At 34.3% G+C, this 27,644-nt stretch overlaps 1 protein-coding gene across 1 annotated transcript; it reads left to right on the top strand.

Annotated features, from left to right (window-relative positions):
* The first annotated feature begins 18,739 nt into the window (after positions 1–18,739).
* On the top strand, positions 18,740–26,348 carry LOC145141201 (endoribonuclease Dicer homolog 2-like). The gene is made up of 22 exons (XM_079074516.1): positions 18,740–19,078; positions 19,465–19,642; positions 19,730–19,843; positions 19,919–20,053; positions 20,167–20,251; positions 20,352–20,404; positions 20,493–20,633; positions 20,709–20,837; positions 20,911–21,040; positions 21,143–21,236; positions 21,446–21,641; positions 21,711–21,871; positions 21,962–22,180; positions 22,281–22,510; positions 22,590–22,855; positions 22,949–23,385; positions 23,457–23,563; positions 24,394–24,590; positions 24,671–24,880; positions 24,956–25,366; positions 25,459–25,737; positions 25,819–26,348. The coding sequence occupies exons 1-22, from the start codon at positions 19,014–19,016 to the stop codon at positions 26,173–26,175; spliced, it is 4,194 nt and encodes a 1,397-aa protein (XP_078930642.1). The 5' UTR covers positions 18,740–19,013; the 3' UTR covers positions 26,176–26,348.
* Positions 26,349–27,644: the final 1,296 nt, after the last annotated feature.

Raw genomic sequence — 27,644 nt, 5'->3', positions numbered from 1 at the left:
TTCCTCAAATCTGATAAAATCCTTTTGAACCTATACATATTCGTAAATTTTATATTACTCGTCATATAGTTTGAAAATAATTAGCTAACCCAATGGGGCAAAGTTTCACAAAACTAGTCTAAACATACGTATCTAATATCGTAATATATTAAAAACTGGTATCCAAAAAAAAAAAAAAAAAAAAAACCACAACTTTTCTCTTAAGGTACTTCTTTCTTAAATTTCGGGACGAAATTCCCTTCAACAGGGGGATAATGTAAAAACCGGTACAATTCGGTCATAGCTCGACGATCAAACCCCCGTGGGCCGTGATGCAATAGAGACCAATGGCACGTAGATTGGGGTCTCTTAAGTATAGGTGTTTGTATTTTTAATTTAACCAGCCGAGGTTTAACAAACTAATAAATTTTACATGGTTAAATATATATAAGTTCAAATTTATATATATATATATATATATAAATATATATACAAATGTGTGTGTGTTAATTACCTTTGCAATTATCTAAATACTTGTAGGATATGTAACGTTATATATTCAAAATAAATATACACTTAAAATTGCGTGTTGTGTAAAATCCTAAAGACCAAATACCTTATAGACATACATACACCAATACTTCTAATAATATATCAAATTCAAATAAAGGAATATACAAATACAAACAGCCAATTGACACTAATAAATTGACAGCCAATTGACACTAATAAATTGACAGCCAATTGACACTGACACTGTAGGGGAATGGCTTTATTCTTTCCCTTTTTCTTCCTTGTTTCCCGCAATCTATCAAAGAAACCCCAAACACTTTTCCCTACATTGATTCCTATTAAAACAATCATCCATTCTTCAATTATCAAATACAAATAAACAGAATCAAAACAAACCTCCCCATCGGTTTCTATCAAGAACAACCAAAAAGAAAAACCTGTATCCAAGCAAGAACACTCCTGTTCTTGATTCTCGAGTACAACTGCAAACAAGAAGAACAATAACCCGTTGGTATTTCTGTTCCTTTTCCTGTGGAAGAAGCACAATCACAAACACCCATCGAATTCTCGTTCTTTCCCTGTCAAATAATCAAAACCCAAACACCTATCGAAACCCTGTTGATCAAACTCCATACTTTGCAATCAAAATCACAAACACAGACAAAGAAAATTCGGACAATTCAACAAATGTGGAAGCAATCAAAAGTCAAAATTGTAAGTAACATGATCTTCTGTAAATGGAAACCCAAAGATGTACAGAATGAAGGAAGAGATAATGGATTCAGAGACAATTGGAAGATTTGGAATATAGCTATTACCTCAATCGATCTTGCCCCCCCCTTCCGAGTCGTCGAACACCTCCGCAAAACACTGCTGCTGTCGCCACTCGATTCTAGCCGCCGGATGACAGAATCCATCTCCATCACTTCGCGACTGCCTTCGAGAAAACTCACCGCTACCCTCGCGATTTACCGATCGCCGGGTCCGCCTTCAGCTTCTATCTCCGAAACGAAGCAAGCCCCTGTTTTTACCCCGGGCTGTTGATACAGACGGCGAAGGGGGAGTCTTCGCCAGGAAGTTGGAGTCGGGTGATGAGGATGGCGAACCAGATGCGATCGGTGGCTGTGTCCGGTAGTCTCCACACGCGAACCGGGTGTTCACCAAGAAACAATCTCGTGGTCTCGTGCACCCCCAAACCTACCCCCGGTTTGTCTAAGTGAATCGATCGAGCAATTGAAAAGAAGAAAGGTTGCTAATATTGAAGGTGAAACATCTGGAGTTCCTGAAGGTGACTATCAATTAACACACAACAGAAATTTACAGATCGTGGAAAATACAGTGAATGGAGTACAACCAAATCATCACAAGAACTAGAAGATCAGGATTCAGTCGGAGCCGGGCGGCGATGGTGGTGATACCGTCGTATTAGGTTTCTGTGTTCGATTGCCTTCGTCTTCCTCCCGTTCATAGGGTTCTTCGAGTCGGCTGTAAAGAGAACACGATTTCCCTTTCGATCTTATTACCCGATCAAACTGATTGGAACGGGTTTAAAAGACCCTAATATTCTAGATATCGGATCCGTAGTCGGGTAAAGAGTTACAACCCGAAAAGAAAACGGGTACCGGGTTTGACCCAGTCAACAGTCAAACGGAAATCAAACCCAATTTTTAAACTATCAAAACTTAACCCTTTTTTTTACAAATACTTTGCAAATTCAGTCCAAACCCAAATCTTTGATTCCAATTGTCAATATTAACCCCTCCTTTGAAATTATGTTTACCCAATCAGTCCCACTTTGGTTAAAATAATTTACAAACAATCCTTATACTGTAAACCTGTTACAAAACGGTCCTGGTAATACTTCAAGGTTCAAGAATTATGAATTTGCGGTTCACTCGGAATGTTTATTATCGTTTCTCAAAGGAATGCAAATACCGTACCAATGGAACTCACGCTTCAAGGGTGAGTTCATACCCCTACATTTACATGTTTTTCTTAAGTTTTAAGGGGGGAATACAAGTAAAATCATCAAGAACACAATTGAACTTTTTCTAACAGATTACATCAGAAAAGATGGACGTTAATCACGGACTGTTTTGGTCAACTTAAATATTTTAGTTTTCAAAACTGTTCCAGTTGCAAGTAGTTCAAACTCTTAGCTTTAAAATGGCTACTTTCACATCTCCATATGATTTTTCTACAATTTATGGTGATTTTTACAAAACTGCCTGTCATTTCAGAGGAAAACCCGGACCAGTCTGTGATTATGAACATTTTCACCTCTGTTAGAGATCACTAAAAATCATGGTAAAATTTACGAACAAACTAGACTCATATTCCAAACTCTCAAAATTTACGGATTTGGATTTAGAGCTTTGATGATTTTTTTATAAATTTTCTAAGAACAGTAACAGAAACTGTTTTTCAACGAAAAGTTGCTGTTAATTTCATTTCACCTTGTAACATGTTGAGCAAGGTGTATATCTTTATGTGATTATATGTTATTGCAATATATGACATTTTATCTTAATATTTAGACACACATCAGTTTACAAATGGATTTGGTCATATAAAATATAAAGAATAACAAGTGATTATAATCAAAGTACAATCGATACATTCAAACATTTAATAAACTATCTTGAATATAGTTTGCATACATTACCACGTACTACCCTTGGTTGATAAACTATAATAGGTATAGTTTATGATACATTACATAACAAATACATTTAAAAAGGGTACATTTATACAAAGGATATTTTCATTAAGCAAGGTACGGCCATACGGTACCAAGTTTTCATAACACGTAATTCCGTTAATGACTTTGTGAGACATTTACTTCAAATTACCATTAAGTCATGTATTGTAACCAGAGTCTCCTTGAGGGAGAGCGTGATACTTGTGTATAGATCTATATTGGGTTTGACAAACCCACACCTAAGCTGCATGCGACAGCTAGACCGGCAGGTCTGGGGTGACAAATGTCATAACATTTCCGACGCCTGAAGAACGTCGTTTCAGGCCAACTAGGTCATAGCATGGTTATAATAACTCACATAAAGTATTAATAAACGTTGGAATTTACGGGAACTTCATTAAAATTTAATGAGTTTATGTCGATTTAAACTTGCATTGTTTTACTATAAATATGACAAATTACTTGTACATTTCGGTCTTTGGGTTTTAAGACTACATTTACACATTAAGGAAAATATTGGATTTTCTAACACAAATACTACTTTCACAAACGAAAGGCTTTTAATAATACCAAACAAAAGCTTATGAACTCACCAACCTTTGTGTTGACACTTTTTCAAACAACTTGTATTCTCAGGAAATCATTAAACAGGTAATCAAGTGCTTTTGAGGATGGGACGCTAAGGCGTCTACTATTTCATATTTTGTCAACATATTGTAATTGATTCGTAAACATGTAATTCATACAATGATGTAACTCTTTCAATTATATATATGTTGGTTGTGTTTGCTTGAATTACTATTACAATTGTTGTTATGATACTACACATGAAGTCCTCCACCCCCGGACGTTTCCGCCATCCTTGGTTTGGGGGTGTGACAGTATGCTAGTTAGGGTAATACCTTGGAAAATTGATATTTGAATGTATAATAGAGAAAACATAGATCCAAGTTATTTAGGGTTGCATGTACACCTTAGGAGTGTTAGAATGCTCAAAACCCAACAGTGGTATCAGAGCCTAGGCTTGTTTTTAATTATACTTGGCGCAAATTGCTGAAAAAAGCTGAAAAAATCGATTTTCTGGCTGTCTGGGCACTGAACTCGCCGAGTCCATGAAGAAATTCATCCTACTCGTCGAGTAGGTTCATACACTCGACGAGTAGAAGCCCCTGACAGCATATTTTCGACTTTTAAGGCTGGAATTGGTGTAGAATCATTACCTTAAACTGTTTTGGACTTATAAAACCTGTTTTTGATGTGCTAATGATTATGGTAAACCAATTTCAAAGTCATTATCAAAGTTTCAATTTTTATATATGTTTATATGATTCTTGAAAATTGTTGATGTGGATTGTTCATGCTTATGAGTTTTGGTAGATCATAGGAATTATATGCAAATTGTTTGTTAGTGTAATTCTTGATCTTAATGAAATTATATGGACTCCATAACTTGTCCTCAAGTTATGGATCACCTAAAGTTTTTTGTGTCACCTTGTTTTATGAGTTAGTTTAGATTAATGGAAAAATTATGTGTTAGTTGTTTTCAATCCAAATTGATCTAAAAGTAGTTCATAAAATGTGTTTTTGTAACTTGTCCTCAAGTTATATGAAAAGTCACATTTATGAATCTTAAAACTCATAAAAGTGTTATATGTTACAAAATGAAGAGTCTTTTTCTCATAAATAGTTTTACGGACTTCATAACTTATCCTCAAGTTATGGATGTTCAAGAGTCTCTTCATTAAAGTCTTTAAAACTTTAATTAAACTCATAAGTTATGAAAATCCAAGAGTTTTGAAAAGTTTCAATACTTGCCCTCAAGTTTTGGAATTTGTAAAGTTTTGCTTATGAATGCTTTAATTCCAAATCAAACCCTAGAATTTTAAAAGTTTAAAATTCAACCCTTATACTATTATTATAATTTTAATTATATAGATATGTATAAGATAAAGTCAATCTTACCGTTAGTAGGCCTCATTCACGAAGCCGGTCTATAAGGGGGTATAAGGTTACTGCCTATAAAATGGCAGTTTAATGGGTGCCCACTCTCACCACCGCTTCCTTGACTGGTGGAGGGTCGTTAGCCGAACGGGTAGGATAAGGACTATAATTCTCCCTTCATTAAAAGTATAATGATAAATACTAAGTAACTAAACACTTATAAATTCCCAATCTTAGTTACTTAGGAAAATGTGAAAAGGTGCTAACCCATGAAATTGCACTTTGCACCTTTGTTAAGTCGTTAGTGGAGCGTGTGTGGTTAACCGACACACTAACATGGGATTGACAATGTGTGACAAAGAGTAACTTAATGTTTATCATGGATTGGTGGAGCGTGTGTGGTTAACCGGCACATCAATTAGGTGATAAAGTTAAGGGTACCAAGTAAATTTGCATGGTTATTCACACCTTGTTTGTGATCCTCGGCATCCCAGTCACAAACTTGAGAAGGCACAATCGAGATTTAAACATGCCATTGAAAGTTCAATGAATCTCAAAAGATCTAGGAGTTTCAATCCAATTAAAACTTAATAATTTATTTTGTTTTTCATGGTGGAAATTGGTAAATCGTTAATTAACTACCTTCAAATATTTTATAACTTGGATTACGGCATCCCTCTTCCAGTTATAAATAGTTTGTTGGGTCCTAGCCTTAATATTTCATATTGGGTGTTATATTAAGGACTTAAATCAACTAAACTTGAATTTCTCCCTCATAAATGTCTATTTTAGACAACTATGGTCTTCCCAAATCTTTAGGAACAAGCCTTCCTAATGAAGATGATATCCCACATGGCAATCAAGGTGAAAGATTAATCCCTTTGTTGTGCATTAATGGGACTGGAAATCGTCCTAGAAATCATGATTCACTTCCTCCACCTCCTCCAATAATTCTCACTATCCACGAGTTTCAAGACTTGAAAAGTTCTAAGTCACTCAATCCCTATTGGCAAGCAAAGACTATATGTGCTTACATCTTGGAGGTTAAGTCACATATTGGCAAGCCGGGAGAGTCGGGTGTCGAAGTCTTGAGGTAGCTGGCTGTTGACTTGGTTCTTCAATCACTCCCTGATGACAGATCACGACATGAACCTTAGTGATCTTACCTATTTGCTTGATGCTGCTAAATCAGCAATGATTTGGAGCATTGGTAAAGCAAATTAGATTGGAAGATCTACTTCCCAAACCTATTTGGACATTGATAATGGTGACATTAGAAGTTCAGAAAAGCTTTCTTTTCCCAATAGAAAAGGATTGGCCATGGTCAAGTCATTTGACCAAGGGTAAAGAGAAAGGCTAAGTCTGAGACAATCAAGTGTATCATTTCCAAAAGGCCCATATGTTTCTTTTGCCAAAAGAAGGGGCATTGGTTGCGAAGCTGTCGAGTTTACTTGAAAATTCATAAGGATGGTAAAAGTCAAAAAGGTTTGACTTTGCTTCAGGTTAAAGTCCATTAACTAACTCTATGAAGTCTCTTTTGGAGATTCTTAATACATGATGTAATGTAATTACATTTTGATGTTTTGGAAGAATCAAATGAAGCTTAAAGAAAGAGTATGTTGATTCTGATCGCGAAAGGATGGATTTCGATCGCATGGTTCGATGATTAGAATTTTGAGCTTTTGCTTAAGAGTTATGATATGTTGCTTAGGAATAGATAACAACATGTTTTTCATATGTATTTGCATTGTAAGGATAAGATTTATCCGCAAAGTTTAAAAATAAAAGAAAATTTTGATTTATTTATTTTAAGTATCCTTACAATGACATTTGTGGAAACATTGTTGTTTATATGTTTCCATTGATAAGCAATATTGGAAAATGGATTTGATTCTTTCATTTGTGGTAGTGTCATAATTTACCAAATAAGGAAAGATTCTCATCACCCAAGTTTCAGTTGGATAGAAACTTGGAATCATGCAAGTTGTATTATATGATGAGTGAGTATTTTTATTTTTCGGAAATTAAGACTAATTCCTTGTTCACATGTATGTGTGAGTAAAGTGAAGGATTGAAGGATTGGGTACACTAGGTTGTGCGATGGTCACGTCCACCACAAAGGTCGATAAGTTTATTCATCATGATTTACTAAAGTTTAGTAAATATGATTATACTTACAAGTTTAAGTGTAATTCTGAAACATTGGAAAAGTTTCAATGTATGGCAGGACGGATAAGAATAATCAAATTAGGCAGAAAGATAAAAGTTTCTCCAATCTTAAGAGATGGGAGAGTACTTGAATATCTTGTTTTATGATTATCTTAGTGATTATAAAACCATATAACAATTGATCCTCTAAAGACACCTTAGTGCATTTGTTTGGCTAAAGAGAGGAATCATGAATTGTTGAAATGGTTAAATCAAAAGATAAATCATACTTCGTTCCAAAAAAATCAAGTCTTAGAGTCATACTCCAAGATTGTAACTTGAGTGACATAATATTTAGAACGTTTATAACACTTGTCAAATGTAGAGTAAGATGTTTCCTATTCTTGTACATTTGAAGTTGGTTAGTTGTGATGTTTTGGATAAAACAAACACCAACTAAGACTAATTGTATGAAGTGTTTAACTTGATAAGAATCTGCACTAACTCTTGAATATTTGTTTTGTCAAGGAATGGTTCTTGACAAGAGAATCTTATATGTCAAGAGGTCAGTGGGAGTCTTAAAAGATCTTGAGAAAGTTTTAAGAACTAATCAAGAGTATTGTTAATCACTAGCCCGCGACTTGAGGTTTGTAACCTATCGTGTTGACATATTCTTATTTATGTGCCTATTCCAGTTAAAGTTGACTATGTTTGTGAGTTCTATGAGTTCTCAATTGTTTTCATAACAATGTGGAAGCAATGGTAGGCCCTTGAGCTGCCAATTGGCAAGAAATTAAGATTGAACAAGTTCAGTCCATACGAGTTTGGGTTTGTCACTAACCCTGTCTTGTGATTATGTTTTTGACAAATTCACATGGATAGGAATACATACACCATAAAAAAATCTAAGTGTCATAAGGTTTCTCTCCGATTCATGAAAATGATGGTGAGGAAACGCTTTCACTAAGTAGATTTTAAGTAGATAGCAATTGTGATATTTGCATTCTCATGTCGTTAGTGGAGCGTGTGTGGTTAACCGACACACTAACTAGTGAGAATGGCAAAAGGTCTAGACAAACATGTGAGCTATCTAAGGAAAGGTGTATGATTTTGATAAAGTCTTATCAAAGCAATCTTGTATCAGAAATCTGAACTTTGGCAAGAAATTCAATAAAGTATTGATTTCTAGAAGTTCAGTTGATTTCTGAGTACATGTCAAAGCTAGTGGGAGCATAAGTGTTGTGCTAGTAAGATAATAATCATTGTGCTAGTGGGAGCATGATTATTATGGTTAGTGTTGCAAGTTAGCAATGTTAATTAAAAAAAACAAAAGGTTCAATTCGCTTTGAAAAGTTGTTTTGCTATAATCAAAGGAGAGGATTTATACTTCATTCCAATTCTAAAAGCTTAGATTGAGATTTTAATCAACTTTAGTCAAGGATATATATGAATGTTATGTTGAAATGGTTCAACATAAGGAAATCCTATATATGTTGCATTCTCAAAATTCGATTATGATTACGGCATCCCTCTTCATAGTTCGAATTTTGAGAACATGGCAAATAAAAATTTGTATAGCATGAATCGGGTCCCATATGCTTCGGGTATAGGATTGATTACATGTGCTATAATATTTATCCATTCTAAATTTTCCAAATGCCTAGGGCGTTAAGAGGGAAAAAGGAATAGAACTGGATTTGACTAAAATGATTAAGCAATTGTCGAGTACAATCTGAGGTTTGCCGAAGATTGGTTGCTCATAGACAATTGGAAGTATAGAGATAGGACCATATTGACATATTCTGAAAGGAGGCAACTCTTGTTCAGAAGTGATAGTCAAAATGGGAATATGGAATTGTCTCCATAGGTGGAAGTTATTCTTTGAATTTGTGTAAGATTAGAGAACTTAATGCAAGAAGGGTGTTTAAAGGAATGTACTTTAAATGTGAGACTTCGTTTCCATGGAATTGCTCTCCATTGGAATACTTTGTAATGTCTGTTGCCAAGTCTTTGTGACTTGTGTGCATATTCATTGCAAGGGGATCATTGCATTTAAGTTTAGAATCTAATAGATTATAGTAAATGGCAAGAGTTTGGTATTCTTACATTTACATTAAGGATTGGGATTGTGAAATGAGCATCATTGAAATATTGTCAATTGATCTGTTTCATAAAGTAAGAACCATAAGACAAACATAGTGTGCATACTTGGAGTATGGCATGGCTATTGTTTGGACAAACATAGTGTGCATGCTTGGATCATGGCATGACTATTGTTTTAATTCAAGTATTAAGTTGATAAATCGAAACATTATACAATGAATAATGAGTAATCAATATGGTGCTTAGATAAAAAGTGTTTTATTTACTCTCAAAGTGTTGGGGCCATATAGGATTAGTATTATTATTGTGTTTCACTTTGCATGTTTTAACTTCCCGAATAACTAAGTTATTCAAACCATACACAGTCGATAATACATTGGAAGTAGGTATTAAGGCAAGACTGTCATGAAGTTGGCTTGTAGATGTCTAAGGTGTTGGACATAGCATAAGTTGCTGCAACATTCATGAGTGCTCCTGGAATGAGATTCGAGTATTGGATTAAACCCACGCTCATTTGAATCACTTCATGGATTTTATCACGAGTGAATCATGAGACGATAATATCTTATATTCTTCAAACCTAGAGATATGAGTTGTTGACTATGAGTTGGTTATACATTGATTGCACGAAAACGCATTGGTAACTCGATGTTATAAAACGTGCCTTTGTGTATGATTCAACAAGTAGTTAGTACAAGCATATGAGTCAAAGTTTATCCATTCCTTTTACCCTTAAAGGGATAAAAACGATATTTGTGGGCCCCTCGATGATTTAGTGATGACACCCCTAAGTGCTTGGCCAAGCCTAGACTGATTTGATTTGTTCAATTAGTCGGTCGTCTTAAATCGGAAATTGGGAAACAACAAATGGACAGAGAGAATGATTATAATCCATGTCTCAGTCCATATGATATCTAGAATGGACGAATATATGATCACTTATCTAATGGACGCGTCATTGATTTGTTCAGAGTTCGACAGCGGCTTTTAAGAGCTACGATTGCTAGTCGGGTTATGAAGTCGTACTTGCAATAATAGTTATTAGACTTATCCAAGTGGGAGACTGTTGGATTAATGTCTAAGTCCATAACTATAATTGGTATATACTTGACCCGACCCGGCATGGTCCATTTGGGTTGCATGGCATCAGGACATTTTGATAGACCTTTTATGAGAAGAGGATATTTGTGACATATTAATATATTATAAGTTCTAATATATTAATATGAAATCATATTATTTAATTAGTATTGATCAAAAATTAATTTGGAATTAATTTAGTGATCAAAAGAGACTAATTAAATATATGGGGATTGATTGTGTAAATCATTCATTCTTATATATGTGGGCTTATGATCCATGATTCCTTATGTTGGGTTTAACCCATGTGGTGACCCATGGATACTCCATGGAGGTTAAAACCCATGGAGCATAAGGAATGGGTAAAGTCATGGGTTACATGGTGTAACCCTAATGTGCACACTATATAAAGACCCCATTGGTTGGTTAAATTGGCACTAGTGCATACACAAGAGGGCAAGCCGATTTCTAAGAGTCAAGTATCTCTTCTCATGGTTATTCCAAATGTTCATGATGTTGTGTGAACCATTTGAGGTGTCACACTTGGGGCACTAGGCTCTTAAGCTCCATGGAATCAAGCTACAACAAAGAGGTATGTATTCTATCTAGTTTTGTTATCCTAGTACATATGATTGTATGCTAGTTAGGGTAATACCTTGGAAAATTGATATTTGCATGTATAATAGAGAAAACATAGATCCAAGGTATTTAGGGTTGTATGTACACCTTAGGAGTGTTAGAATGCTCAAAACCCAACAGTATGCCCCGCGTACGTGGGTGCCTCCGCGACTAATTTCTCAACCCAGTACTCCTAGCGGACTCCTAGTGTAGGCCCAACGTACGGGCCAAGGACCAAAATGCAAGAATTTTTAAGTTAATGGCAAAAAGGAAAAATACCTAAAATCCAAATGTTACAATTTGTGTTTTTTTTTGTATGTGGCTTATAGAGACTATCCACATTCAAGACATTTATGTGTAAATCACCATTTACTAAGACATCTAATGAAATCTATTGTAAACTCGTAATTTCAATCCCCATTTGTGATTAGAAGTAACTGTTTGTTCTATTTGCTCTATCTGACTGCAATGCTACTGCTTTTGTGTGCAATGTCCATGAACCTTGCACGTTTTGGACCAGTGCAAATGGCCAATGTCATTCTCTTGACAATGGAGGTTGAAAGTCTATGAAAGATGTATTTGGGGGAAAATCCATGAAGTGTCACTAATTATAAATGCTTTTTTATGTCAAGATTTTGTGTTTATATGCTTATTGGCCAACAAATCCCAATTGGCCCTTTCTATATAGTGTACAAAGGTTTTGAATTTGGATAATGAGCAAGTTATGGTATGTGAAAATGGTTAATGGGGCAGTGTGTGCTACTATTTTTGTGGGTTTTCTTTTCTTTGTAATTGAGATTATGGAAGTAGATTAGATTGATATATTATGTGTAGATTGTGTTGAAGAGTAATTTGAGAATTTTAACAAAATTATATACTTATAATGTGAAACGATTGAACCAAGTTTCTTTTAAAGGTGAAACATACCCATATAAATTATTTTATGTTTAGCATTACATTCCTAACTAGTAATATCTTGAACCAAGTTTCTTTTATTTGTATGCCATTTTGTATTTTTTTTTGTAATTATTTAGTAATTTTATTCATATATTTTGATATTTTATCAATCGAAAACACAAAACATAATAGAATAGTAAAATGGTCATATTAAACATTTAGTACACTCAGTCAGAGGCGTAATCAAACAATATGATTTCAGTCAAACGTAAATTCAATCAGAGCTTCAAACCCAATAAGGTCTCTAACTCAATCAGATCTAACTCGGTCAACTACTATTAAACAACCCCTAAGTTATTTATAAACGTCACACATATGGTGTTCCTCTTATACATCATTGTGGTTATTCCTCTTATGTTCTTTACCCTAACTACCACCTAATTTCCACACCTTATTTGGTAACAAACATTGGCTAACACACACACACACAAACACATCGAGAGTAGAAAGTGGACCTTGAATTATAGTTTAAATAGAAGACGAGTGAAGAGTGATTATCTATTTCACATTTTTATATCATGACATATAATATAAATGAATGTGTGGACTAATACATTATTATATTTTATTTTCAAATGTGCATAGTTTTATTATTATAAAAAAATCATAATTTTTTTAACCTAATTAACAGAAAAGTTCTTACACTAGAAAAATACAAAATAATAGATAAAATATGCGAAAACGATCAAAAATGTTTTTTTTTCAAATTTTTACCCGGTATCCTGTCTTTTTTCTATTAAAAAAAAGTTTAGAATTTTCCCTTAATTAGGTCAAAATATTAGATTTTTTTTAAAAAAAATAACCTAATAAAATAATATGTTTTGAATAATAAGCAAATTCATCCGGAACAAAATATAAGTAAAAATATGCCCTATTTGATTACAATTAATCATCTAATTCCAACACTTATTCCAGTTTTTTTTTCTTACTATTTTACACCGATTATATTTGAGTTTATAAATTACATATATCCTCAATCTTTCTAATTCTATATATTACACAACAACAAAACCGTAAATAATCAATGTCATATGAGTTTGTTTTCAGTGTCGTTCTAAACATATTTTGGACCCAAAGCGAGCGAAAAAAAAAACATTTAAAATACATAAATTTCATCAACTATTTTATAATAGCTCAATAATTGAAAGGAAGTTACTTATATTAGCTTCTAAATATAACATTTTCGATTACAAAAATCTATATATTTATTGAAAAATACTTCTTCTAGCTTTTTGAGATGCATAATTATTAATGATATCTTCAAGATCAATCTTGTATAATATATCTATAATAAAGTCCATAAATTTTATGGTCTCTTTAAAAGATGGGTCACCGTACACGATCGCCCCTATTGTCCTGTTGGTTTTCTTTATGTGCATGTGAACTTTCAACATTCGAAACTACTACAAATTTTCAATACATACGTCTCCACTCAAGTACCTGACACATGACGAAACTTCCATAAGTGAGAATTTTTCTTAATTAGTAACAAATCAAACGTCTAAATTTGTCATAAATAAAATAATGATCAAGTAAGAGAAAATAAACCCACTACCAAAAATGGTCATTTAAAGTGTGAAAAATAACTATTTCGCAAAAGGTTACTCCAAAGTGGTTATTCCCACACCAAAAGATGGCCACTACGAAAAATGGATCCATTTGCTTACTGAGAAAGGGCAAATGTCATATTAGCCCATCGAATTTTTCGCGTTTTTTTAAAAGGTCACTAAACTATTTTTTTTGCACATTAAAGGAATATACTTTCATTTGACCGTTTAATTACATCCTTTTACCGATTGTAAAAGGTTTATCCCATATTTTCGTGACATGTGGCACCCCGTGGAATATTACTGTTGTAATCTTGGTCCCCAAGAGTTACCAAGTCATCGTTAATGGTCCCCCTTATAAATCCGTCTTCCCCACCACTTTGTTACCCTAATCCGCAACCTTCACATAATACCACCGCCTTCGTTTTTTTCCCACCTATAAGTTAAGGAGATGGCCTCAGAACAAAGCTTCTCTTATGGTGGTTTCAGAGCTTCGGAACTAGACTTACCAACTGATTCCGAACTTCACGCCATGGAAATCCAAGTGCAGATGGAGGAATTGAGAGATGAGGTGCGACAACAGCTTGGCGATTTTAGGGATGAGATACGCTACTTGAAAAGGATAGTGAGCATGATGCGTGTTGTTGGAGTTGCAGTGATGTCGTTGATCGGGGTTCGTGTTTGCGTCGACTGCAGTGGATGGGGATTTTGGTGGGTGTAGTTTAGTTCGTAGCTAGCACGATGTCGATTAGTCTCTTTTGGGTTATCAGGGTTGTCGAAGGTTGTTTCTTTTTGTCTAATTTCGTCATGTGCTAGTATTATATGTATGTATTAGGTTATGTGTTGGTTATTTTGACTAGTGGTGCCCATTGACGATGTATTGGTTTTTAGAACCAAATTTTTGAGGGTTTTTGGTAAGACAATAACCTCAGTTGTAATGGATGAATGAAATGAAATGTAGTTCCTATTATAACCATTGTTTTGCTTTGCATATGATGTTATGCTTTGTAATGAAATGTGCCCATGTGCTACCACATTGTTATGTGGACGTACATTGTTATATGATTGTTATTTGTTATGTCGAATTACCTTGGAAGTACAATTATAAACAAACATTCATGTTATGTTTTAAACTAAAGAAACTAACATTCATGTTTCAAACGAATAACAAACATCATACATCCATGCATTCATTAATGTCATAACTTGGTGTTTTAAAGACATGTTAACAAACTAACCAAGACTATAACATCAAGACAAATTTAATAAAGACCTTACATTATAACTAACATACTCCAAAAACAAAACAGCTTTAATTTAAGTCCATTGGTTTGCTTGATGTATCACCTTCACCGTTTTTGCCTGCAACCTTTTTTCCCAACTTTTTCTTTAGTATCCTCTCTGACTTTTTCCTTAATTTCAATGTACCTACTTCTTTACCATTCTTCTTAGTCACACCACTTGTTGACCCACATTCACCTTCTCCCGTTTTGAAACCAAATCCACTTCCAGTATCACCTTCACCCTTTTCTTTTTCCCCCCTTTGCCCTTTGCCCTTGACCCTTCCCTTTCTTTAATGCACTAGTTTCACCTTCACCTTCTGCCTTCCTTTTTTGACCTGACTTTTTTAGGCCTTTGACACTGCATCACAGGTTGACTTATTGTGGCCTGATTTCTTACAAACACCACAGACCATCTTTTTCCCTGCCTTGGATACTCTGTGTGATCCACTAACCTCAGTACTGTCCCTCTTTCTCTTAGTAATGGGTCTCCCTGGCATCTTCCTTTTCAAAGGTGGCAAAGGTGGTATGTAGTCTGTTGGGGGCCACATTGCACTCCCATTCATGCTTCCTATTGAGTACTTGTAGGTGTTCATATATATGCAAGCACGATATAAAGGATCAACAGATGCCTCTACATCTCTATTTACATAACTAATGGCTGCCACTGAGTGTACACACCCATACCCATTCATTGCCAAATCCTACAAGTACATGTTTTCTTTTCCAAATCAACTCCATAAGACTCTCCTAAGTTTCTTGTTTCAAATGTATTAAGGCCACTAGGAAGCACTTGCCAGTACCTACAAATAATCACAGTTAGCATGGCTAATAAAGTACATTGGTTGGATATTCAATTGATTTATGGTGAATATTAAAGTACCTTTTTTGGATCTTCAATTCATTTATGGCAAGCCTTATGTTTGGACATACATCAAACTGTCCCCATCCACTTCCTTTCTGCCTTAAACTACACATCCTCTGCATCACATATAGTTTAATATCCTCCAACATTGAAATAATTGGCTTCTTCCTAGCATCCAATATAACATTGTTAAAGCTTTCAGACAACCCATTCTCAACTGCATCACACCCCCTTCCTATTTGAAAAAATGCTCTTGACCATGAGTTTGGATTCATTCCCATAAGATGCACATAAGCAACAAGGCTAATCATTTGAATCTCTTTCATTGCAGAATTGAAAAGAGGTTCAGTTGACGCCTTACAAGCCTTCCAAAATAATTTCTCATATTGAGCCCCAATAATTTCTTCTTGAAATTGGAAAGAACATGCCTGGCACATTGCCTATGTTCTATCTCTGGAAATAAATCTTTAACTGCTTCAATTATCCCCTGCATTTACATCATCATAATATTAAGAAGTATATCACATTTGAAAGAAATTAGGTATGTCATTATAAAGTAGAAACATACCTTATGTTGATCTGACATCAATGTATTACCAAACTCACCTTCAAGATGCAGACGTTCTTGCAAGTTTTCTAAGAACCATTTCCAGTTGTCTTTATTTTCAACACAAACTACATCCCAAGCTATTGGGTATATATGATTGTTACCATCCCTACTAACAACACATAATAACTGACTAGTACACATTCCTTTTAGAAAACACCCATCTAAGTTTATTATCCTTCTACAACCACTTCTCCAACCCTCCTTTAGTGCATGAAAACATATATATATATATATATATATATATATATATATATATATATCCTGCTAAAGTAAGTTTTCCCATCTGGCATAGAGTTCACAGACAACTTGACTGTTGACCCTAGATTAGACCTTTTTATCTCTTCACCATAGGACCACAACTTTGCATAATTTTCCACTATGATACCTTCAACAAGAGACATTGCATGTTGCTTAGCTCTCCTACATTGTCCCATACTAACCTCTATGCCAAATTTAGTCTTTACTTCCTCCTTTAACATCCTAACATTGAATTTATGATTCCCAAGAACTTCCCTGGTGAAATGACTACCAATCCATCTGTAATTAACAATTGACCCTAACTTAAAATTTCTTGCACAATTGTGGTTAATGATAAGGGACTTGATTTGGAATGACTGCTCCTCACTCATCCATGATGCCCACAGCCTAAATGTACATTGACCAGTACTACACTTAACCAATAACCTTTTACTGTCGTTTTTTTCAAAGTACAATTGATACCCATTTGCTACAACATAATTACAAATCATAAATTTTAATTGTTGAGGGTTGGTGAACCTCATACCTAGAATTGGCAACTGCTTCTTCCAAGGTATGTCTTCATTAAACATCAGTTTTCCTTTCACATCTGGGACATTATCATCTTCATCATCTTTTGGATCACCTTCTGTGACCTCCTCATTTCCATTTTCCTGACTTACTCCTTCGTAGGTTACTCCTTTCATGTTGCTTTCTTGTGGACTCACGAAGTCAATTAGGTCAATACCTTCTTCCCCTTCGATTGACATGTTTGACTTCACAGAACAATTATCCTCATTTTCATTTTCATTTGCCTTACTTACGTGCACAGTAGTACCAAAATGGTCCACGTAAACAGGAACTTGTACTCCACATTGATAAGCAATGTCTATAAATTATTGATATTGAAGTTCATTCGAAATCAAGGTTAAACCTTCTGGAATTTGTAAATCGGGTTGACAATAATAAAGTTTCTCACACTTCTCTTGTGTGAATCGTTCAAGAAAACCCACAAACTCATTATATGATATACCAGCAATATCGACGTTGTCGAACACATGATGAACACCATCAGAACACATGATGAACACCATCAGAATAGCAAAAAGGTTTGTTGATGAGCACACCTTGGAAATGAACTTTGATTGAGAGGAATATAGCCATCGATCTTCAGTTACTATGGTGGGACGAAGGTTTTCTCAATGAGGAGGGGTTTCTTCAATGAGGGGGAGGGGATTGTATAAAGCAAACGATTTATTTTATAACGAATTAATATAAGTGTACCACACGTGACCATTTCATTAAATGACGTGTCACCGATATTTTCCCTCGTGGCATGTACATTACCTTTCAACCCGGTAAAAGGTTACATAAGGGTATTTTAAAACGGTCAAATGAAAGTATATTCCTTTAATGTGCAAAAAAATAGTTTAGTGACCTTTTAAAAAAAACGTGAAAAGTTCGATGGGCTAATATGACATTTGCCCACTGAGAAATGGTCATCGCGAAATAACGAATTTCTAGATATGGAAAATGACGATTTCCCACACTAAAAAATGCTATTGAGAAAATATAAAAACAATTAAAAATACAAACTTAAAATCATCACCTATAGGATATGAATTTTCAATCCGGAATTTAATTCAAAGCATTTTCTTTTGTTTTAAAATATTAATAAAATAAAATATTTGTTTTTATACCGATGAATTATGATAGGATCACATAATTCCACAGACATAAATGGTCAATGATGATGTTCATTGATCGATTTGCAGACTAACTTGCAAAATTTATGGCTATGTGAGAAAAAATAAAATATTTTTGATTAAATTTATCATCTTTTTCATTTCATTTAAACCTGTAGATTTCAACTATAATAAAATATTGAAAATAAAAGTACGATATGATCAAATATAAGGTAGGAATGTCATCCAGGAAAGGGGTCAAAATAAAATATTTTTGATTAAATTTATCATCCTTTTCATTTGTAGATTTCAACTATAATAAATTTTTGAAAATAAAAGTTACGATATGATCAAATACGGTAGGAATGTCCTCCAGGAAGAGGGTCAGCGCTTTACGCTGACGCAAGCAAAAAAGTCCAAAACTTTCATTCAAAAATACAAACTTCACTGTATCATCAACACCAGACCTCACTGTCCATACTCTTAAAATTCGAATAACTTCCACAGAAAGAATCGTTGTGACAAATGCGCTTAAGAACAACAGTAACCACTTCAAGAAACGAGTTTTAAAGACGCTTATAAATGCCATTCCATGTTTGCGAACCCCACTCATCTTCCCCCTCTCTTTCTCTCTCTCATAACCATCTAAAACTACTATTCTACTTCAATTTGTGCGTTCTTTAGGTTTTCTCCCACGCTTTTCATCATTCCCCCCTGTTTTTCGTTAAAGATTCACAGTGAGAAAGAGGATGGCCGCCAATGACGATGGAAGCGGTGGTGAAACATCTGCCGATCAATTCCCGTTTGCTAGAAGGTAAACCGTTTAGTATTCGATCTTCCCTTGATTTATGCGTCATTCAAGTTTGGGGTTAATCATATACTTACATCAATCTGCAACGAGATACAAACTTGAAAAAGTAAAGTTGTTTTGCAGGAATCGATGAGTTAATATTTTGTAGGACCTACAATGATCATTGATAATTTTATTTTTTTGGGTTTATTGACATAGATGTGGTTGCAAAACACAAAACTTAGGTTAATCGAAACGGAGAATGCAGGTTAGAGAGAACATCGGAGGGAAATTGTATTAATGAAAGTTCTTGTCGATCTTTTACGAATTTAACTATTATACGATGCTTTACTCAAAATTTTGATAAGTTCTAAGCGTTCTTGATGCGAAATTTTGTGTATTTTGATCAGTTATCAAATAGAAGCACTGGAGCAAGCGATAAAGCAGAACACAATAGTGTTCTTGGAGACTGGATCAGGCAAAACATTGATTGCCATCATGCTTCTACGCCACTATGCCTATCTGTTGAGAAAACCATCACCTTTTTTTGCAGTTTTTTTGGTTCCCACTGTTGTCTTAGTCAATCAGGTATGTATATATATCCCTTAATATGTCTATTAATTTCTGCACTGAAGCACAATAACGAAAATTTGTATATCCTTCTTTGATGTCTAGCAAGCTGAGAATGTGAGAAAACATGTCGATCTGAAAGTGGAAGAATACTGGGGCGAAAAAGGTGTTGATTTTTGGAAGGCTGCTGACTGGAAGAAACAACAAGATGAAAACCAGGTATAAAAAAGTAATCCTTTTTTTCTTTATATATATAATCATAAGTTGTTTCACCTTTCATTAATCATGCTGCAGATAATGGTAATGACACCTCAAATTTTGCTTAATGCCTTGAGCCATAGCTTTTTAAGCTTGGATAACATTAAGCTCTTGATATTTGATGAATGTCATCATGTGAAGAAAAAACACGCAATGGCTCTCATTATGAAGGTGTGTTATATGTTTTACACCCTTCTGTTTTCTTTGTTTTTTTTTATTATTAATATTATCATTACCAATACAATTAAATGTTCTTGAAAATCTGAAAAAATCTATCTTTGTAGGAGTTTTATCACAGGCGGTTATGTGATGGTGGTTCTGAGCTTCCTAGGGTACTAGGGATGACAGCTTCACCTGTGGAAGCTAAAGGTATTAAAATAATTTTTACTTTTTATTTTATTAATTTTCCAATTAGTCTTGATTAGTGATCCTGATTAGCTTGTTTTTTGTATTCTAATGTCAAACTCAGGCAAGGATTACTGGGAACAGATTAACAACCTTGAGACTGTGATGAATTCAAAGGTTTCTAAACAGAATTTCACATTTTCTTTAATCATTTAAACTTGTTATTTGATTATAATAACTTACATAGATTTCTTTCTTAATGAAGATATATACATGTGCAAGTGAATCTGTTTTATCTGGCTACATTCCCTTTTCAACTGTTAAGCTTAAGTTCTATGAGGACAGAGAACTTCCTTATCATGTTCTCGAGGCTTTAAAAAGCAATCTGTCAGTGTTAAGAAAAAAGGTAATCTTGACTTGTTTTGACTTTTGAATATTTATCAAATTTGTATTATTAACAAATACAAATATTACTTCACAGCATGAAGATAAAGTCAGTACTACAACCCTCTCAACATCTTCAATGCAAAATGCCATGAAAAGATTGTCCAATTTGTATTCAACTTTTGAACATTGCTTAACCGAATTGGGCATTTTCTTGGCTTTAAAGGTGTGTTTTTAAACTCTTAATCCTTTCCTCCAAACATAGAAACAGAAAATGACCTTTTTACCCCTTGTAACAGGCAGCCGAAGCATATTCATGCGAAAAATCCGATCTCTTTTCATGGGGGCAGCTAGATGTACGTGGTGAGAGCATTGCCAGAGATTTTTGTGAAGATGCTAGCAAAGTTTTTAGCTTTTACATACCTAAGGGTAATGAAGACATCCATTTAATCTTTCTTTATAATTAATTAAATATTGCCAATACTTTTCACAATCTTATTATTCAAACTATTTTTTTTTGGCAATTTCTAGAATGGTCCATCACTCAGGTGAATGAAGCATCTGTAAGCATTGGCTTGCTTTCAACAAAAGTTGTCTGTTTAATCGAATCTCTTGCTGAATACAGGTTTCTGCCTTCTGTTCATTGTACTTTGTTTGTTATTATGAGTAAAGATTTCTATGTATACTGCTATTATGTGTCAAGAAAATGTAAGTAGGAAGCTTATATGTGTGAGGAACAAAATACATTGTCTATATTTCTAAAAAAGTAACTATTTTCTGCAATTTGCTATAGTCCTGAACAATCTTGTAATTGTTTCTATAAATTTCTTGCAGGCATGTGAAGGATATGAGATGCATAATCTTTGTTCAAAGGGTGATAACAGCAAGGGTACTCAAAAGCTTACTTTGTGAATTGCACCCTAAACTTTTTGATTGGACAACAAAATATATAGCTGGAAATCATTCAGCAATGCAATCACAAAGCCGAGGATTACAAAATAAAATAGTGGAAGAGTTCCATAAAGGAATTGTATGTATGTCTATATTTAACATTATAGTCAAAGTGCGTGTGTTAAAACATAATTTGTGATGTGTACAGGTAAACATCATTGTTGCAACATCAATTCTTGAAGAAGGCTTGGATGTGCAGAAATGCAATCTTGTAATAAGATTTGATTCTGCATCAACTGTTTGCAGTTTTATTCAGTCTAGAGGTCGTGCTCGAATGCAGGATTCTGATTTTCTTTTACTGGTTAAAAGGTGGAAACTTTATTAACTTTTCTTATATGTGATTTATGTGGAGATGTGTTATTTAATATTTGAGTTATATCTTGTTTTTATGGTTTTTAGTGGGGATGAGAAGACATTGAATAAGGTGAATAATTACCTTCTGAGTGGAAAGAGGATGCGGGATGAGTCTTTGAGCCATGCTTCTGAACCATGTGGGCCCCTTGAAAAAGACTTGTATGATGCAGTGGTGTATCATGTTGAATCAACAGGGGCGACATTGAGCTTGAGTTCCAGTATTTCCATGGTGTATTTTTATTGTTCAAGGCTACCTTCTGATGGGTTTGCTCTTTTACTCTTTTAGATGCTTTTTTTTTTTTCTTTAAGATGACCAAAATTGGAATTGTTATATATTTATATTTTACTGTTCTATCACTTTTAGGTACTTTAAGCCTTACCCAAGATTCGTGATTGATAAAGAAACAGGAACTTGTGATATTTATTTTCCTAAAAGCTCCCCACTTCCACACGTGCAAGTTGTAGGCCCCACAAAGATGCTGAAGCAACTTGCGTGTCTTGAAGCATGTAAGAAACTTCATAGTATGGGCGCATTAACGGACAATCTTGTCCCAGATACAGTGGAAAAAGAAGCCAATGATGAACAAGAAGCTGGTAAAATAGTGTAAAATTTATTTCATTCACAATCTCTATTTACTTAATTCGTTTTTTAATTTAATATTTTTTTTCACAGGATTCGAGTATGTCGAAGAACAAGTTCAATACATACCACCAGAGCTTGTTGGATTTGGAAATAATTCAACTAACTTATATTATTTTTACACAATCAAGTTAGAAGAACACTATGAATATGAGATTCCACTACAAGATATTGTTCTTGCAGTAAGCACAAAGTTAGAGTTTGAAAATGAAGGGTTGACCTTTGATCTTGAAGCTGATAGAGGAAACATTTCTGTTTCTTTGACTTATATTGGAACATCTGATCTTACTCCTGAACAGGTAATACAAAGTTGTTTAAGATCTTATCATAAAACAGCTATTATGGGTATTAAATAATGAACATTCGACTTCAATATGTTTTTTTTTTTTCAGATAATTCTAACAAAGCAATTCCAATTGATTGTGTTGAGAGTACTTATTGATCGCAACATCACAAAGTTGCAAAAGCCTGTTGATTTTTTCAAAATAAAAAATGATGATGACGTGGCATACGATTATTTGCTACTCCCATCAGCTGGCCCAGATAAAGCTCCAATGGTTGTGGAGTGGAAGGCTGTTCAGGCTGCTATGTTTGCATATGAAAGAGAAGTGAATGAACACATGTGTTGTTTAAAGGGAAATGAACATCAAAAAGTGCATACAAAAAACGGTTTAGTTTGCAGTTGTTTTATGGAAAAATCTTTAGTGTGTACCCCTCATAATGGGCGTGTGTATTGCACCACTGGAAGATTACCTGGATTAAATGGTAATTCCCCTTTGGAAATAACAGAAGGGGGAGTTGTTTCCTATAAAAGTTACTACAAAAAACGGTATGAATTCGTTTTTTTTGATTTATTATTTTGGGGAAGGGTAAAACCGTAAAAGTAGTTTGAAATTGCAGACATGGCATTGACTTGAGACATGAAGAAGAAATGCTTTTTGCTGCTAGACAACTTTTTACAGTTAGAAATGCTCTTCAGAAAAGCAGACACAAGGACAAAGACAAAGGTTCTATTACTTTTTTGTTGTTATGATTAATGTTTGAGTATATTACATGTTTGGTCCCTGAGTAGCACTAATTTATTATCAGTTATGGTCACTGAAAGTTTTCTTTTACATTTTTGGTTCTTGTTTGAGGGTTTGCAACAAATGTGGTCCCTGTTGCAAGTAAAATAACTATGTTTCGGGGAAAAATTGCCAACGTTAGCTATTACTTGGGACTAAATTAGTCATTTTACTTAAAAAAAGGATCAAAATTATTACAATAATCTCATCAAAGGACCAATCTTGCAAAAGAACTTTTTGGAACCAAAATTGCATAAGTCAGCTATACACAGGGACCACTAATTCAGTCTAATATTATAAAGAGTTTAGAGTAATTTATACTTTTGGTCCTTGAGCTTAGTTGATTTTTGCTGTTTTAGTCCCAAAAGTTTCTCTTGCACATTCATCTTTTTTTTTGAAAGTTTTGTAACGTTTTTGGTCCCTAGATCGTTAAAGCTGTTAGTTTATTCAAAATGACCATTTTGCCCCTGGACCAAAATTGAAAAAGCAATATAAGTTGTATTAAATGTTATTTAAAAGTAAGTGAAAAGTTACCAATTTGGTCCTTGTGGGTATGCTGTTTTTTCTTTTTTAAATATATTTTAGTCCAAGGGCAAAATGGTCATTTTGAAAAAAAATCAAAATCTCAGAGTTAGATTTAACAACTCAAGGACCAAAGTTGTTAGCAAACATCATAATAAAGACCAAAATTGCAAAAACCAGCTAAACTTTTTGGATAAAAAATATAATTTACATCAGAAATGTTATGATTATTATTGTTGTTATTTTTTCAGAAACAAGCAGTGCAGGAGTTGAGCTGCCATCCGAACTGTGTTTCATCATCATGTCTCCCGTTTCTATAAGCACCTTTTATTCTTTCTCCTTTGTTCCATCAATCATGCACAGGATCGAGTCGTGGATGATTGCTCTGAATCTGAAAAAGATGCATTTATGTCATAGCATGCCAAATGGAAATGTTCCTGCTATGAAGGTATAATACTTTTCACTACCCTTCTTCTATTCATTTCACTATCCTTCTCCTTATGCCATTCTGTTGTTGCCTCTTTATAGGTTTTGGAAGCTATCACAACAAAGAAATGTGTAGAAAAGTTTCATCTGGAATCCTTCGAGACTCTAGGCGATTCTTTTCTTAAGTATGCTGCTACTCAACAATTGTTTAAAACGCTTCAAGATCAACACGAAGGCATTTTAAGTTCAAGAAGAGAGAAAATTATATCCAATGACTCGTTATGCAGATTGGGATGCAACTGTAATCTTCCGGTAATGTCTCTTTTTATACATCTTATTTAACTCATCTAAGAAAAGGGTATTTTGGTAATTAGTTATTGTATTCAGGGGTTTATCCGTAACGAGCCATTCGAGCCAAAAACATGGATTGTCCCCGGAGATTGTTCAAGCAGCTTTAAATTGGAGGAAGAGGTTCTATCGGACGAGAGAAGAATGTATATCAGGGGCAAAAGGGTAATAAAAAAGAAAGTAGTGGCGGATGTTGTGGAAGCACTGATTGGCGTGTTTCTTAGTGAAGGAGGTGAGCTGGCAGCGTTATCATTTATGAGATGGATCGGTATATCGGTTGACTTTGTGAACACACCGTATACACGAGCCTTGACTTTGCATCCAGAAAAATATGTAAACATTCAGTACTTTGAGTCGTTGCTAAATTACTCATTTAGAGATGTATCTTTACTTGTTGAAGCACTGACTCATGGGTCCTACATGCTACCCGAGATTCCAAAATGTTACCAGGTTTGCTTCCCAAAATAGCATCCTACTTTTATTTCTTATTATTTTAGGCTTTTAGCACTCTACTTACATTTTTTTTTTGACATTTTGTGCAGAGATTAGAGTTTCTTGGGGATGCAGTGTTGGATTATATGATCACCGTGCATTTGTATAACAAATATCCAGGAATGTCTCCTGGAATGTTGACTGATTTGAGGTCAGCTTCTGTGAATAATGATTGTTATGCACAATCTGCTGTAAAATGTGATCTACACAAACATATTCTTCATGGATCTCAAGATCTTCATCGAGCTATTGTCACTACTGTTCATGAATTTGACCAGTTGTCCTTAAAAACTACTTTTGGATGGGAGTCCGAGACCAGTTTTCCTAAGGTTAGTGTTCTTTTTATAACTTTATGTTACATTTTTTTTGCATGTAGTTTACTTTTTGTTTGGGGGTATTATTGTAAATAGGTACTTGGAGATGTGATAGAGTCTCTAGCTGGGGCGATTCTTGTGGATTCTGGATACGATAAAGATAGAGTTTTTCAGAGTATTCGGCCTCTTCTTGATCCCTTGGTAACACCTGAGACACTGAAACTGCATCCAGTGAAAGAGTTGCATGATATTTGTCAGAAGAATTACTATGAAATAAAAAAATCAGCCAAGCGTACTGAAACTGATAATGGTAGATTCTCTTTCACTATAGAGGTGGTAAAAGACGATATTGTCCTTAAAGATTCTTGCATGGCTGCTGACAAGAAAATGGCTGAAAGACTCGCTTCAAAGTCTGTTTTGAAGTTGCTTAAAGAGTATTTGTCAGCCGCATGACAGCAATTTCTTTGTTTAATCTGTTTTCGACTACTTCTTGATTTTAGAGGGGCATGGGTTTGAATTAGAAAGGTTGGTTTTTTGTTTTTTAGAGAGTAAGTTAAAAAATGGTCCCTGTGGTTTTTTTGATTTTTAGGATGAATAGTCCAAAACCAAGGCATTTTTCAGTTTTATTCTTTGTTTCAAGGTTTTGTATCGATTTCAGTCCCTGAACCAGAAAGTCCCAAGAATCAAAAGTGACAACCTTGAAATAAGAACTAAATTAAAAGAACGTTTTATTTTTGGACTAAATATGGTAAAAAGCAGAAAGCACATGCACCATTTTAGTAAACTACTTTTGCCTTTATTTGTGGGCTGCATTTTGCTTGTAGGTGCTATGTGTGTACAAAAACTCAAATGCTTTATAAGCCCTTATTACCATCATTTTTAGGCATAATCTTAGAAAAATACAGAATTCTCTATATCAATTTATCAATATATGACCATTTTTTAGTGGTTTAATACCATAAATTGATTAACTATAAGTTTTTTAAAAAAGCTTAAAGCTTAAAAAATTGTTTGAAAAATATAAGTTGGCAAGAAGTTATAACGGGTTTTTCAACTCAGCCCATTGTTTTTGTTCAGTCCCTCTCCTTAGACCTTGCTTCCAAGCCCACTTTCACTATAGACTTGTGATATTAACGTCATAAATTCTTTGTGAACTTATTCAACCTAACCTTTCTTTTAAAAGTATTCTTTAAATCCGTACCCAGTTCCATCAAATCATACTCGATTTTTGTAATTTTAAACCAAAGACCAAAATTGACTTCTTTGCCAATTTTCCTATTAACAAACCTTTTTTTTAAATTATGTATATAAATATTCCAAGCAACCCAATTAATCTTTCCTTTATTCTCCACTTCCCCTAAAGAAACTTTCATGCTTTTCTACAATCCTAATTATTTTTTAGTGCTTTAAAGTTGGAAAATGGTACAATGGCAACATACTAATCGATCAACCTCCGAGTGGTAGATTGTTGAGAGTGGAGACTGGTCTAAGGTGAAGTTTCTATTGCAATCTTTGGCCGAGAGCAAAGTTATAAAGAGAGAGGTAGGCGAAGTCTCAAGAGTGAGGTTTCAAAAGCAAAGTGGCAGACAAGGTTTAAAGTGCAACTTCAGTCAATAGATCCGAAGCGTAGTCTCAGTTAGTAGATGCTTGAGAAGCAAAGGTACGCATTGATGCTCAGTATCGCTGTCAGTGCTCATGTTAATTTGGTCTAGTAACTTGGTGACATCATAGACATGTCGGCCTAGTCAATTAGAAGTTAGGTCAAATGGTATAAATAGATATGTCATCATTGATTCTAACCCTAACCCCAAAATTATGAAAAAGGTGTTGTAAAACTTAAAGTGTATCACAGTGATTATCAATAAAATATTTATCTAGTTCCACTTGTGGATATATCTTGTTTACTCTGATAAATTGAACTA

The sequence above is a fragment of the Lactuca virosa genome, chromosome 9, assembly GCF_052849685.1.
Source record: "Lactuca virosa cultivar CGN04683 chromosome 9, Lactuca_virosa_CGN04683_v6, whole genome shotgun sequence".
In the NCBI taxonomy this organism is placed as follows: Eukaryota; Viridiplantae; Streptophyta; class Magnoliopsida; order Asterales; family Asteraceae; genus Lactuca; species Lactuca virosa.
Note: the sequence above shows the minus strand (reverse complement) of the source record. Positions and strands in the feature narration are given on the sequence as shown.

Coding starts and splice junctions, on each gene's coding strand:
- LOC145141201 (XM_079074516.1), top strand. CDS start 19,014: ATGGCCGCCAATGACGATGGAAGCGGTGGTGAAACATCTGCCGATCAA. Junction 20,838..20,910: donor GCATTTTCTTGGCTTTAAAG/GTGTGTTTTTAA, acceptor CCCTTGTAACAG/GCAGCCGAAGCATATTCATG. Junction 23,386..23,456: donor AAAAGTTACTACAAAAAACG/GTATGAATTCGT, acceptor TTGAAATTGCAG/ACATGGCATTGACTTGAGAC.